The 16,429-nt window shown below is 40.7% G+C and overlaps 1 protein-coding gene across 1 annotated transcript in view; it reads left to right on the forward strand.

Annotated features, from left to right (window-relative positions):
• The window catches only part of ak5 (adenylate kinase 5), a 100,416-nt gene extending 84,197 nt beyond the window's left edge, over positions 1–16,219 (forward strand). Inside the window, exons 12-14 of the mRNA XM_005729009.1 lie at positions 9,850–9,966; positions 10,329–10,523; positions 15,479–16,219. Coding sequence (XP_005729066.1) covers positions 9,850–9,966; positions 10,329–10,523; positions 15,479–15,547 — 381 coding nt within the window. The 3' untranslated portion in view covers positions 15,548–16,219. The remainder of the gene's footprint in view (positions 1–9,849; positions 9,967–10,328; positions 10,524–15,478) is intronic.
• The last annotated feature ends 210 nt before the right edge of the window (positions 16,220–16,429 follow it).

The raw sequence follows: 16,429 nt of genomic DNA on the forward strand, positions 1-16,429 counted from the left end.
ACACAGCTGTAAGCATGTGTGTTCAACTTGCGTGTGCTTTTGATCAGAGTGAGTCACAAATATTGACTGGAATGTATTGCTGAAGCGTGTCCTTTCACTCCGCCTGGTAAACTGGTTGCAGTTTGTCAAAACACACAGTGGAGGATTTTCAACCTTAATCTGTCCATGGAGGAATTACTGAGCTCTGGTGTTTACGTTTATGTCACCACAGCCTTCAAACACAGCCTGTTAATTAATCATCTGAAGAATACGGTCTGCATGTTTCTATTTTTTTCTCAACTGAAAGAAATCCCATGAAAGGTTGTGCATCCAAATCCAGTTAGATCTTATCCATCTGTGCTGTAGAGCCCCACTATTGTCACAAACTGTTAAAAACAAACGCAATTAGTGACTGAATTACACCGTAGCCATTTTCAGACATGCACTTTAACCTGCCAGCTCCCTAGTGTAAAGCCCATCTGATGTCTGATTGCACCAATTTTGAGAAAAGCACACGTAATAGTCCTGTGAACACCCAGCTTGCAAGTGGTTGTCCTGTGTCCTGCACACTCTACCCAGACCTAGACCCCTCAGAAACTCACTGATGAGTTCACATGTGATAAACTTCAAACAATGTCCCAACCTTTGTCATGGATCATCATGAACATAAAGTCCGGAGGCTCATATACAGAGTCCGGACATTTTATACAGTAAACAGAAAACCATTGTATCAAACTACATAATTACATTTCAGAAAAGATAATTCTGTGAAACTGCAGTCACACAGAAAGAAAACCAGCCCTTAAAGATTTCCACAACTGATTAAAGCTTAACTTAAAAACAAGCCTTCACGGTTACAAGACGTAGTTCTGAAGTTCTATTATGTGAAGACATTTTTGCTGTTAAGAAGAATTCATTGCAAATATACTACTGATTTTACCAAAATCTGCCCTCCTACTGATCCAAAATGAACATAATTGCCTAAAGTAAGAGAATATTATTGACGTGAATTTAATTATCACCAAGCTCTCAGAGAAAGTTTTGACCTACAGAAAATCTCTGCTTATGCCAATAACTGACTCTTTTCAGGAGTCGCCAATATTTTCTGGTTTCCCTGTAATTGCCACCACAAAAAGTAAAGTGCTTTTCTTGTTCGAGCAGCTCTAGTAATGAGAACAGCAGGAAATGACACAGTGTGAGAAAGGAGCTGTACCCGGAGGTAGCAGAAAGTAAACAAGAGCTTTGAGACTGTATTGATTTCTGACGTGGGAGGGGAAAAAACAAAAAAAACATCTGTCTCTGACTAACTGTTTCAGGTCTAGGATCAATGGAGATGAATGGGATTTTGCTTGAATTTTCACTCTTTTCTGCTAAATAAATAGCCCTTAGAAAACTTTCTATTGATGACTGTTGAATATCTGGCAAGTAGGGACACATTTTTGGAAAGAAATTATAACAATAGTTTTTCCAGAGGATAAAAGAGGGGGGCCAGTCTATGCTTATCTATATTCTATGAAAAGTAACCGGCAAGGTCTGTTTTTGCTGATTGCAATGGACTTCCTTGTGCTATTTTTATCCTTTCCTGCCCCCTGAAAAAGAACAAAAACAACAGAAAAGCACAAACTCCAAAGAATCAGAAACACTGAGGCTTTTCAGCCAAGATTAAAATGCCATATAAAGACACCCACGCACAGATTTACTTTAACTTTCTGTCTACTCGGTGGAGAAACCCAATGGCTTTCAAGCAAAGCTCTGCTGTCTAAGCTTCTTACTGCACATTAAGGTCATGTCCCATGTGTTCTTCAACATGAGCACTGTGAAATGCTTTTTTAATGCCATGTGAGAGACTTATGAGAGAGAGAGAGAGAAATGGTGATTTAAAGCTGGATGAATAATCCCACACTGGGATTACTGAAGTGCACCTCTCCAGGTTTACAACCGAAAACATTACAAAAAGCCGTTGTAACACAAAATCACCCACACTGGAGTTTTATCTCAAAGTGAGATAAAACGCTGTCGTATGTGGTGCAATGGTGAGTGACGACACAGGGAGCGTTTGCCTTGGTAAAGTGTTACTGTACTGTTGCCTGGAAACACAGAACATGTATTTTTCTGTGAAATACCAAAGTCTAATATCAGGCCTCACCATCTTATTCCAGCAATCTATTTGAGGAGTTATTTTCAAGCTCCTTTCCATGGTCATGTAAAAAAGAAAGTTTTCATAGAACCCTATGCAGTGCTGTGAAAAAATGAAGTACATCCTCGCAGCTTCTATAGGATTTAAGAGAGCAAGTATCAGCCAGGTGCTGCTAATCAAATGCACTTGATTAACTGATCATTAGCAAGTATAAGTACCTCTATAAAAGCCTCGTGTTCTGCTGTGAAGCAGCGAGATGCTTTTTAGCCAGAGCGTTGGCCTGACTCAAACGTTCACAAAAGCTTTGCACATACTTTGTCACACTTGTTTTGGAGCTCTTCAGGAATCAAAAATTCCTCTTTCATAGCTTTAAGTGGCCCACGAGGCATGTGGCCAAATACTAGTTCAGCTGGACTAAAACCGAGTGACTCCTGAACAACTTCACGAGCATCCCCTCATCCCCACTCCTTTCAGCCTCTAGGCAGTACTTGTGTAGCATTGCCTTTAGGGTCTGATGCCATCGTTCCAATGCACCTTGGGACTCTGGATGGTAAGCAGAGGACACAACATGTTTGATATTCAGGAATTTAGCTACCCTTTTTAAACACCTTTGACTGGAAGTTTGAACCTTGATCAGTTTGTATGACCATCAGCAGGCCAAACACAGACAAGAACTTTTTTAGCGCTGTAACAACCGACCTTGCTGTAATTTTATGTAATGAAATGGCCTCAGGGAAACGTGTAGCAGCACACATGACGGTGAGCAGATATTCATTTCCTGACTTTGTTCTAGGTAGTGGTCCAACCCAGTCCACTATGACACGGACAAATCGCTACAGGAATAGGACACAGTGGGGCATCACCAGATTTGGTTTACCAGCAATCTAGCACACATGACAACTGCAACAAAACTTTGAAACATCACGTTTCATACTAGGCCAAAAGAAATGCTTTAACAAAGGCTGGTATGTTTTTGTGATACCCAAATGTCTAGACTTTCATGGGCAAGAGACAGGACCTTATGTCTATTTATGGTTGGCATAATAATCTGTTTAACTTTACTCCAGTCTGCACTTTCCGCACCTGAGGAGACCACTGACGCATTAAGATGTCCTGTTCTACAAAACAGGCTTGTTGTTCTTTACTGGCTTGATCAGCACTTACCACACAATTGAAACAATTTCATGTTTCGTCAGCTTGTTGGGCTGAGGACAAGTGTTTGCTGGTCAGTTGAAGTGGTGCGTTCTTCAAGGATGGATCGGGCAGAACATTGTTTTCTTCAGTTTGCACATTACCCTCCTTGGAAAATGAGGACATCAGCACAGAATCAGAGAGTGAAATGTCAGCATCTTTACCTGATTATGCACAGGTAACCATACAGGCCGGATACAGCCCAGAGTTCACAGAAGAGTCTGGGATCGTCTGATTTAGATGATTGTCTAAAACCTCCGGATTTGGAAGCAAGAAACCTCCAGCAATATCATTCCCCATTAACATGGCCACACCATCTACTGGTAAGGCTGTGCAAACAGAAAGAGGGGAAAACCCTGTAGCGAGTTCTGATTTTACGTAAACCCGGTGAACTGGGAGCAGAACAGAATTAAAACCACAGGTGCTTTCAGCTGAGAAAGGTAAGACCCCAGAGAAGATGACAGTCTGGGAGCCTCCAGTCTCCCTCAAAATGCGTATTGGTTTCAGATCAGAGGGATTAGCTGTTAGTGGTACCAAGCCATCAGAAATGAAAGGTTCAAAACAAGGATCAGGCATCTTACCACCACAACCAAGGACCTCACTGCGGGGCACTGCTTGCACAAAACCAACACCTTTAGTCAGTTGGGAATTTAACTACGTTTCCCGTTTTAGGGCTAAACAGTCGGCGCTGACATGTCCAGGTTTGTGACTATAAAAACACTGATGATTTTCCTTCGAACCAGACGCTTTAGCCGTGTGGGGCTGTTGCACAGAGCTAACACGTGGCGTCTCACTGACAATGAATGATGATTTATGGGCAAGCACATACTCATCAGCAACAACAACAGCAGATGTAAGAGTGGTCATTTTCTGTTCATTTAAATACAAAACTACACGCTCAGGCATGCACTTTTTAATGCACAGATTAGATAAGGTCTTGCAAACAAGGCTCACAGACGGGGCAGGATGCACACTCAGTGCAAAGCAGCAGCCCCTGAATGACTGTTCTTCAGCCTTTTAAAGACACAGGTGTGACCAGTCAGTCACTGATTGGTCTGGCATCCCTCAGGTGGTCCAATAGACTTTCCCTGGAGGTATCCACGGGTTACCAGCCAGCCAATCGTCTGTGGGGGTTGCCACACCCTAATCTGCTTGAAGGAAGGCTGGCTCTCTTCTTCCAAGGCCAGGGGCCATAACACTTCCATACAACAAGACTCGGGGAGAGTGACCCCCTGCTGGCCATTGATTGCACTTTTCAGCTCTATTTTATATTTATAGAAGCTGAATTCGAGGAAAATCCACTGGTTATTAAAACAGGGATTCATTTTATCATTTTGATATAACACTGCAAAAACTCACATAAACATGCAGAAAGAAAATTAACTCAGCTGAAAAACTGCTTCTTATTCATTGTGTTAAACTACCAGAAGTGGAGGAGCGCTTGTTTTCATGTTGATGCGGCTGCTGCTCGTGATTTGTTGCATCTGTGAGCAGCTCAGGGTTTCAGTCCAGGTTGCATGAATACCTAGTGGAGCATATCTTGCTGCTGTCAATGTCGTGTCATCTGAAGACATAAACTACAGCTACCATCTCCCGTCCTACCCTCTTCCTTCCTGTAAGTTTTTCTCAAGAAGCCTTAAGATCACCAAATCAGGAAAAAGTTAAAGAAAACAAACAACGTCGGTCTTAGTGAGAATAATTTTAAAATCATTAACAACTGCAGAGCTGTTAGCACACTTAGCTATTTCCTCCTCTTATGGCAAAAAAGCCTTTAAAACATTAACACAGGTTAACTGCCTAGATCAGCCTATTTGATGAATGTTTTTCATCTATCCCAACTAATGAACATTAAGTGAAATGATGACAGATATCGCACAATAACAGAAGGGTAAATGTCTTTGAAGAAGTATTAAATTCACATGTACAAGCCACTTACACCATCCTCAGCTGACCCATTACCTGTAATGTGGAGGATATATGATAGTATCAATTGCTGGAATAAATTTTCCCTTTATCGATGTTATAACAGTTGATTAGGTATTATGGTTGTTTTATAGGCTTCAGTTTGTGACGCTATTGGATTGGGTGATTAGTAACAGTCATAATGGCAGCTTTTAAATTGGACAATATTGTCCTATTACAGATATATAGGTTCAATTTATGAAATTGCTTTGCTTGTTTTTTGTTTTTATAGAGCATAACAAAATGCTTCATGTAATTCATGAATAGTGTCAAAAAAGGTTTGTTTGCACAGGATCTCTGGCTCTGTTGTTTACAGTAGTCTCAGTACTGTTTGCAGTACATGTAGCAGAGTAGCATCATCTGTGATGCAGAGTTAAGCAGTGCATTGAATGGTAACTAGTTTGTGAAATACATTAATCAAATATAAATATAACACAATATATATACACTACCGGACACTTTATTAGGTACACCTTGCTAATACATTTCTCAGTGTTTTTAGCATCAGACAGGTGCAGAACGTTTGTCAGCTGCATATGCATGGTCACATGTTCATCCCAAAGGTGTTTTTTGGATTGAGATTGGGTAACTGCATAGAGGTTTGAACTTTGTGATGTATTATCCTGCTTGAAGCAGCCATCAAAAGATGGGTACATGGTCAGTAACAATGCTCAAGTAAGCTACAGTGTATTCCCCACAGCATTACACCATGAACAGCAGCCTGAACCATTGATATCATTGATACAAGGCAATTCATGTTGTTTATGCCAAATTCCGACCCTACCATCCAAATAGGGAGCTAATGTGGTCTTTCAGGGATGCTCTTCTAACAAGTGGTTATTTGAGTTACTGTTGCCTTCCTATGGGCTCAAACTAGTCTGACCATTCTCGTCTAACTTCTAATATGAGCAAGGCAGTGAGCCAGTGAAATCCCGAAGCTCAGCAGTATCTGAAATGCTCAGATTAGCCCATCTGCAACCCAGTAACTGACACAGTCACTTATATCTTCATTCTTCCCCATTCTGGTGCTTAGATCACTTTATCAGGTTGTCTTGACCATGTCTATGTGATTAAATGCACTGAGTTGCTGCCATGTAAGTCACTGTTAGACATTTTATGTTAACGAGCAGTCGTTAACAAGAAGAAGTGTACCTAAAAATGTGGCGGGTGAATGAAAATTAAAAAGGAAAACGAGCGTGCTGTCTAGTGGGGTGAGACACTTGAACACAACAATCCATCTAATACAATGATCAAAGTCAAGTTAACTATACTTTAACTTCACCATGTTACAATCCATCACTCTCTCCACTCTCTCCATCCATGATATGGATAATGTTGTTCCATGAACCAACCTCGAATGATATCACCAGTGCTTATCTGACTATGAATTGGGTAGAGAGAAAAAAACCCAATAATACACTGAAATAATCATAGAAAAATGTGCCTGAGGCCAATTTACAACATAACTCTTTAGCAGAGACCCAAGTCTGAACTGAGAAAGAACGGCAATTAATACTATTATCCTGAAGGGACCGAGCTATTAGGGAATAAAATGAGAGCTGTAACCACTATGTTTTTAAAAAGTGAAATTTAAGACCCCACATGATATTTTATGCAGGAACACTTTTTAATGCCTTCATTTCCTTATACCGTTTCTTTTACCTATGACAGCTTTCCTAAACTAGATGAATTGGTGAGTCCAAAATACTCTGAGCAACAATGAAGTTATAGTAAAGTTTTTCACTCTTGTCACTCCCAGGCCCTCTAACAAAGTGAAAATTCCCTCCACACCAAGCATGAACTGATCCAGAAGGCTAGCTGGAGTTTTTGAACACCAAGACATCTCACAGTGGCAAACAATTCTTCCATGATGCCCTTCTAAGTTGGGCCAAGCCTCACATCTAGTAAAAGCCATCAATTACTTCTTCAACAGCCCTGCTAATAAACAAACTAACTAATCACGTAGCCTCAGAACTAATAAGCTTCTACAGCAAGACTGACAGCAAAGCCTAGTAGAATAACCACTAGCACTCACTGAAGAGCAATAATCCCCTGCAATCACCTACTGAACAGAGTGAAGATGCAACAAACGCTTACCTTTTATGAAGGGATGCGGTGATACTGCATGTCAGAGACGGGCTACTGGGACGTGTTGCACTAATTTAGCTCCAAGCTAATTTGACTTCAAGATTGAAGTGGCTGAAACGAATATGATGAACAGCCAGCAGAACGTCTCCAGTGAAAGAAGCAACAATACAGTCTTATTTCTTCAACAAAGTCTTCCTGAAACAGCTTGATAACAATGCTACAGCCTAAGCTAACACCAGCAGCTCATTGAAGAGGGCGCGTTTGATTTATATTACATTGAATAGTCAAAAGTCTTGACCCACCTCCCTTTCTTTAATATTTGGTTAAAAAAAAGAAAGAAGACCTTTCTACCTTGTACACAAAGTCTAACCGCTTTCTCGAACAAGCGGCACAATTGGTTCAGGATATTGGCAAGGATACTTCAACGTGCAGGCTGGAGGAGCTGGAGATCAAGTCATGGACCTCCAATTTGGTATACAACCCACTCAGCCGCTGTGGGTATAAAGCAGGGGTGTCCGATTCCAGTCCTCAAGAGCTATTGTCCTGCAGCTTTTAGACGAGTCCTTGTTCCAACACACCAGGCCTTTGCCAAACTTGATGGCATATTGAAGAGGTAATCCAACCATCTGATTCAGCTGTGTTGGAGTAGTGATGCATCTAAAAGCTGCAGTACAGTAACTCTCGAAGACTGGAGTTGGATACCCCTGGTATAGAGAGTAGAGCAGGGGTGGGCAACTCCAGGCCTCGAGGGAAGGTGTCCTGCAGGTTTTAGATCTCACCCTGGGTCAACACACCTGAATCAAGTGATTCGTTCATTACCAGGCCTCTAGAGAACTTCAAGACATGTTGAGGAGGTAATTTAACCATTTAAATCAGCTGCGTTGGATCAAGGACACATCTAAAACCTGCAGGACACCGGCCCTTGAGGCCTGGAGTTGCACACCCCTGCTCTAAATTGGTATAGGTGAGAATTGTTGACTGTCTCCCTGTGTTAGCCCTGCAACAGCTGGCAATTCCAAACTCTATCTAATGCCAGCTGGGATAGTTAAAGATCTTGCATCCTGATGGATGGATGGACAAAGACTAGTCTGAAAATGAGTAAAGGAAAAAAAAGGAACCAATGTCCAAAGAAACTTTGAAAGCCTGGAAAACCGTTGATCAAGATTATTTTTTTAGAAAATCACCAGAAAGTCTGACTCCTTAGACACAGATTATAAAGAAGTGACTGGCAGCTCAGTACTGCATCACATGAGTCTTGCTTGCTGTCCTAGCTCCAAATTCAATACATAGCTTGAACTTATAATATATAGTTTTACTGAGACACAGTACTTATAATGTGAGACCCAATAATAAATCAGACCCTGTGTATAATATTATTTTATGATTTATATGAAATTGAGTCTTTTAGTTAACTTCCAAGTGAAGATTTAGGTTTGAAAAGAAATCTGTGGTTTTGCTAACCATCCATGAAATTCCTTTCAATGAATTTGCATTAGTAACATGAAAATTCCATTTTTGTGGTGTTTGGAAAGATGTTCAGTTACATATCCAACTTTTAAGTGAACGTTTAAAAAGAACGAAATCGATTGTCAGGGATGGAGTCTGAACAATAGACAGCTATCTATTCGAAAAAGAGTGGCCTTGTGTTTTATGCTAACACTTTTAACAGAGGTGATTAAATGGACGTGTATCTGCAGAATCAAATACAAACCATTCCTCCTTCCTAATTATAATTTTTTCGTATATTTTGACAGGTGCTGGTTCGGTTCTGCTGTCATTTTTAGATTGTATTTTTTGATTTCTGTTATTTGGTCAGTGCCCTGCATATTGGCACCAGTGACCCGGGAGTGGCGCCACAGGGACAGTGTGTATTCTTGAATCATATTACTCTTACTGTAATCAGGCCTGCATTCATACATGGCTGATTAACCCACAAAGGGGCTGGTAGGGGGAAAAACAAGCAGCTCCTGATGAAGCCTTTTTATTTTTCCATATTTTTCCAGTGCTTCTCATCATATCTGCACCCAGTTTTTCCCATGTGTCACATCTACCACTGACTCCTCATCCATGTAGCAGTTTCTTTTAATGTGTGCCAAAGAATATTTTAACAAATAATAGCAATATCTCATCATACTTTGTGTCAAACATGGCTTTAGATTTAGCATCTGAAAAGTAAGATTTGCATTTTTTTCCTCTCCTTTATTGAATTTGGTGGATTTATTTAAACAAAAAGAAAAAAAAACAGAGGCTCTTGGAATGTTTATTTTACAATTTTCTAACATTTCATAAAGTAAACAATTGATTCATTAATAAAATATGAGCTCTTTCATATCATTTTGGGATGCCCTGGAGATGTGTACTGCACATTATACTTCAATATACTGAGTTATAAAATTGCAGGGAATATATATGGCTGTTTCTGGTTATATATTAATCATTAATAAACGGTAAATCATTCTTTCTGTGTTTGTGTGTGTGCGTGCTATCTGCAGGACACACTGCTGGAGCTCCTGTGTGACGCGGTGGTGTCTTCAGGACGGCAGGGAAAAGGTCTCGTGATCAGCGGCTTCCCCAGAGATCTGAGACAGGCGGAGGAGTACGAAGCGAAGGTCAGAGCACAAAGCTGATGGAGTAGACAGCGGGATGTGGTCAGAAGCATGAATAAAAGAAGGGGGAAAGTCAGCCGTGAGTCGTGGTGTATGCACAAAAAGTTCAGTCTGAGCAAAGTGAAGGAATCACAAGAGTCGCACGTCACTGTGACAAATGCTAATTAAGTCTGATTCAGTGCTAACATACGAGTACAAAGGGGTTATGAAAACAAGATTTGAAAATAGGAAAGAAGTGATCAGAATGAATGCACATAGAAATGTGGACTGCGGATCATTCAGGATGAAGGCCGGCCTGCAGACGAATGTAGTTAAAGGGGAAGTTCCTGCTTTTAACTTCTAACTGCACCTGTTGTGTGTGTCAGATGGGGGAACCCAGTGCAGTGCTCCTGCTGAACTGCTCAGCCGACACCATGTCCAATCGCCTGCAGTGTCGTGGGAGATCCGGCTTCCAGGCCGCCCCAGACAGAGACAGCGTCCTGCACAGGAGGGTGGAGAGCTTCTGCAGCGACACCCAGGCGGTGGCGGCTCACTACGAACACAAGAGGCTTCTGCACACGGTAAGATTGGGAAGCAAACTCTGTAAGGGTTAGAGGTTCAATTCCAAATGGAGGCTTACTTTCCTTAAAGGAACAAATCCAGTTTAAATCCACTTCGTCTAGGCTGGAAATCCATTTACACTTAGATGTCCTTCAAACATCTCCCAGCGCTCTTTTATCTATAAAAGGAAATCGTTTGCCGGGATGTTCTCACTCACAGAAAAGCAGCCGAAGAGTTCCCAATAATCACTTCATTATCTCTCATATGTGAGTCTAACTGTCCTGCATGACTGGAGTTTGCAACTTTACTGTATTATTCAATACAACCAGCTCAGATTTGACATGCTGGATAAATAATAATCACGAGGATTGTTTTTAAAATACAAGCGTGCCAGCCTCTATGATCTTAGAGGAGGAAAACAAAGGAAAACATAGTTCACCAGAGAGAAGCCTGTCTTAGATCAAAAGACTGCATTAGTCAGAAGTAACAGTGGTTTGTATTATTATGCATTATAATTCAAAATTATTTATATGTGAATAGCATATTAATGTGCTTAGTTTTAACGGTGCCATCCCAGAGTATTGAATTGTATACTGAAATTTATTGGGTGCTGTATTAATGACGCTGGAAACAGAACCAAACAGTTAGATGCGGACTACATTATCTAAACAGGCTTTCCAACCTTCATGTTTACTGAAGGCTTTTGCGTCTTATAATATAATTTATTCTGTGTTTTGTGCACTAATTCGTTCATGTTTACTTTAATTTAGTTATTTTTAAATTGTGGTTAAAAAACATTAAATAAAAGCAAGGGTTGTGTGAATAGTTTGCCCTCTCTCATCTGAAGTGTTTGACTTTGTCTTTACAAAGATATCCATTTTATATGTGCACTGAGGCAGTTATGTTTTAATTATTCTGCCAGTTCCTAGGGGTAGGTATCAGGGGTGGTGGTGCCATTTTTGGAACATGTTCATTTGCCTTCCTGAGTAAAAACATAAAAGATCCAAAGGGATAAATAAGAAAACGCCAGGGCAATTCTAATCACCATTTTTGTTTGTTTTTATTCCAAAAATTTCCATCACAAAGGTAAACAGGGCTTAAGTTATGTGTTTTGCTTCAAAAATTCCTGGAGAAGGAGCCCTAGACCCCCTGCACAAATCGGAATCCATCTTCCAGTTGGTGCTGATTTTGTTTTACGTAATAGATGTGAGACAAGATCCACAAAGTCATCCTTCTGTGCCAAGAAATCTAAGACTCAGCTGAAACCAGCATAAAACTGCAGCAGTATAATCTCAATCCGTCCATTGCAGTGTCCCAAGGTAGAACTGCAGGAAACAGAGACGGTAACAAAGACCAGAACTAAAAACAGAACAGAAAGAAAAACCAGAACGAGGCTCGGGGGGGGGGCAGCCATCTGCTGCAGCCGGTTGAGAGTGAAAGAATAGAGTAAAGGGAGGAGAAAAGAGACAGAGAGCACAGGGAGACAGCACAAAACACAAACTAGACGTGCTGCTGTGGTAAACACAGAGGGAGTGAAAACAGCATTAAACCTGCATGCTTTCTAATGGCCAACAGAGGGGAAACAAATCTATGAGATCAACAAGCTTACTTCTGTCTCAATCTGCAACCTCAGAAGACAGCGTAACATAGAAAAATACATATTAAATAAAAAGAGAAAAAGAAATAATAGTGAAAGCTGGGAAAACAGAAACAAAGCACAACAGAATTTACAATAAGTAAATTTAAAGGTTTTTTAAAAAGTGACCTAAAACTAGAAGCTAACTCTGGTGCAGCTAAGTCTTATAATCCTGTGTGGAAAATGTGTGTTTGCAGCCTGCATGCTTTAAATAGTAAATAAATAATATTCACGTTTCTACTCACATGTCTCAAAATACCAACAGCTGAAAGGGTCATCGAGTGGAAGAACAAATAGGCGAGCCTCTGTTTTAAGAGTGAATTGTATTCAGATTTTGTCCGACCGCTTACTGCTTCCTAATAAGAATGTACGGTAGAAATGTTTTAACTACAAATAGCTGAAGATGGTGTAAGTTTCAAAACAATATTGTGTGAAGGTTGTTCAGTGTGAGTCCTTAAAATTCTCCTTTACATATTCCTGGCAAATACATCTGTGTTAGCAGACATCAGTGTTTCCATTTGGATGCTTTACAGTGGGAAGTAATGATTAGCTCTGTTTAGTGTGACCTAACCAAATCCTTTTAATCAACTTTCCCTTCCGCTCCGACATCGTGTTGATGTCCGTCTTCCAGCTCTTCTTCCCATTCCTCCTGCTGCTCCGTTCTGATTTAGCTTCAGTTAATTGGCATTGGCAGTTTATTCCATTTTTGGAAAAGCCTTGCATTTGCTTTGCTCACAGAAAGCTTTGCCACTTGATTTGTTCGCCAAGATTTGAATTAGCCAATGACAAGTTGGACAAAACCCAGCTGGTGAAAGATAATCACTGATGACACCTGGATACACAGAAACAGGGGAGCTGATGGACCTTTTTCACAGCAGGCAGTCTGGTTTGTCACAGCAGGTAAAAGGTAGCTGCTCTACATTTAGGTGAGCTGTGTCCAGGGTCACGTGATTTCACGGCTGTGCTGGTAAAGGTTCATTAGTCTTAGGTATCCAAATTCATTTCAAATAAACAGTATAAACGATGCATATATTTACCATACGGTCACCCATTGGTTTGTGAGTATTTTCATTTCATAAAAATAATCCTTAAAAAATTGTTTACGGTGTGCCAAAAATTGATTTTTCTTTTATTTGCCAAATATGATTACCAGTATTTAGACTGTTGGAAATGGCATGTTTGCCTATAATGTCTTCAAAATCTCTGTTATGAATGATATCAAGTCAGCTTATGTGGGAAACAGCATTCCTGTCAGAGGGATAGAAGCTGAAATCAGTTTTTGCCAGTTTATTTTTATAAATGCTTTATTTATCCAGGTAAAAAGTCTCATTGACATTAAAAAATGTGTTTTTAAAGAGATATCTAGTCAAGAGTACAGCAGAAATTACAAAAAGAAATACGACATAACAGTTCTATAACGATGTTTTAAGGACTGGATTAATTATATAATGTGGAACACAGAGTGGATGCAATAAGAAGATCTTCATAAGTCCTGTTGACTACAGCCTATTTGTGGACATAAGCAAAGATATTACACATTAAAAACACACAGAAGCGATCGGCTTTTGGCAGACGATCACTTGTTGGCTTCACTTTTCACACCCAGAAGCCAGATCCATCTTTTATACAGACCATGGTTGATCCTCAGGCTTGTAGAGCGATTTATCCATGTAGACCAGTGGTGTCAAGCATGCAGGCCGAGAGGGCCAAAATCGGGCTGTCAAAGAGTCCCAGTGGAGCCACTGAATGGCTCAAAAATGTCTTTAACGACTGTATTTTCTTAATAATCCCTCCTACACAATAAAAATGTCTATAAGTTGTTTCTATGTGTAGACAAATTGACTGATAGTGATGGAAAATACTTGTTTCTTTGGGTTCCTTTCTGCTGTAATCTGCAAGTCCACATGTAGAGTAGGACAGTCGACTCGATGAATGTGGGAAAAACTGGTGATGTTGTGTTATTTTACTAAAGACATCTCAGGCTGTTCATGATCTTATTCTCCCAACATTAACTGAATGAGAAAAAAACATTTATCAAGAAATAATAACTATAATCTGTTTTCTGGTCATTTTTTGAGTGTGCGGTAAATCTGGTAAACATTTTTTTATAAGTGATGCTTATTTTTTGGATTGTTTTTCTGCCCTGGCCTTTTTTTAGATCAAATTGAGCCATGAGCTAAAGTAAGTTTGACACCCTGTGTCTGGATTGTTTTAGGTGTGAGCGGCTCGTTTTTGAAGGCATAGACCATGGACACGTCCATCTTCTCTTAGATATGATAAAAGCATATGTCACTCACCTTGCTCTGCTCAAAATACAAAAGAAACACTCACAGAAATGTCTCCCAGTTACTCAAAAAAAGGTACAAACTTATTTGCAAGTAGTTTCATGTAGGAAATATTGTGTTTGTACCAAACTACGCCCGCCAACCAAAGGAAGTGTGCAGCTACTGTTTACATCCTGTCACAATGTCACGAGCTTCTTTTCTCTGATAGATGGAAAGTTTTTTAGTGGAGAAAACGACTAAAAAGTCACGTAGACTGGAGGCAATTGTGCATTACCAGAGGAGCTCTAATTCTCTGCTGCAGAGCTGTAGAGATGTCTGCCTTCTCCTGAGTATAACTGAAATAAATTGCACTCGTCTCACGGTGCTCGGAGCGCAATTCCACGTAGGAACTGTTTTCTTTCTACCAGCCGAGAGAAGGACATTGCAGCTCAGCCGAGGGGGAAACCATTAATGTTCACATCCTGTCATCCTGTCAAAAACCTGTCATCTTTGGGTAGACACACACTTCGACACATTCTACCAAACTACACCCGCTGTGATATGTTTGGCGGGTGTAGTTTGGTAGAAAGAAAATAGCTTGAACGTGAAACTTCTAATGACGACACTGACGCTGAGTTTTTTAGTTTTTTGCTCGTTTTGTGGTGCCCTCAGTGCTTTTTAGTTCCTTTATTTTCAAGAGAAGTCAGACATTTCCAAAAAATGACTATACACTTTTCACCTGAGATGGACAAGATGCTGAAATATGTTGTGTTTAAGGTCAGTGATGCAGGGAAGGACCAACTTTCTGTGAAGTTTTACTCGCCTCTCTGTTTCCACTGACATGAGAGCGATTAGAAAATCACACGCATTCCTTTCAGGGTTGATCTGCCCCTTTAATAAATTTACTGTTTGAACTTTTAAATGCCACATCAGGTGTGTGCGTGTGGGTGCTTAAATGCCACATCAGGTAATGAGGTCATCAGTCTGCTGTGAGGCTGCCGTCCTCAACTGCATGTGGGCTTGCTGGTGGTTTGAGAAAAGGCCTCGTTTTCAGCCGGTTTGTCTCCGTCTGCAGATTGATGCCGAGAGGTCGCCGGACCAAGTGTTCGCCCAGATCTGCCGCTCGATGGAGTCTGGCTTCTGATACCTACACCTTCACACCCCAAACTCTGCAGTCGAGGAGGGTCCATCTAAGAAGACCTTCTCTCTTTCTCTCTGCCGTCACCCCAAGGAGACTCACTCGCATAACCTCACACCTGCGCCAGACTCATTGAACTCCAGTGGTATGCATGTCTTACCTGCAATCAGTGAAACCTCTCTCTCTCTGCTTTTTGACACTGACAAAGCGCCTGGTTGTCACATTCTGCTTCACAAAAATGCATCCCCCCAACCCCATCCCCTCTTCTGTCTCTCTCTGTAAAATCAACCTCAATATATGCTGCCAACTGCCACACCAAGGCAGATAACTGTACTGAGAAAAATAGCAGTCCCTGCTGTGACTGAGAGCATGCTGGAAGTGAAATCTCGCCACCTTCCCACCAGAGGAGCTGAGCAAGGTTCCCCCTGCCATACTACAAAGTGGAAATGTCAGTGTGTACTCGTGCTCTCACGCACAGCACCTTGCTTCTTATTGTAACAAGCATGCAAGAGTTAAAAGTTAAGCTTAACTGCCTTTTGTGCATTAAATTTAAAAAGAAAAAAAAAAACAGAAGCAAATAAAGAGTATTAAGATTACTGCATTTGTATGTTTCCAAGCTCATCGTACAGGTGCGTGGTTTGGTATTTAACATTCAATAAAGCCAGTGCATTTGCTAAATGGAGCATTTCTGAGTGTCCTTTGGTGTGGTGTGTAGCGTGCAGCATCAGAGCTGAGCTGACAGCGCCATCTGCTGGTGAGAGGATCACAACAAAAAGGCAATTAAGTGAGAAGTGTAACAGGTCAAGACAGGTGAAATTCCCCTTTCTGTCAGGATAAAGAAGTTTAACTACACATTTAATCTCTGAGATATCTACACATAAGAAAAAG

The sequence above is a fragment of the Pundamilia nyererei genome, unplaced genomic scaffold, assembly GCF_000239375.1.
Source record: "Pundamilia nyererei isolate P.nyererei 1_Seehausen unplaced genomic scaffold, PunNye1.0 scaffold00031, whole genome shotgun sequence".
NCBI lineage: Eukaryota > Metazoa > Chordata > Actinopteri > Cichliformes > Cichlidae > Pundamilia > Pundamilia nyererei.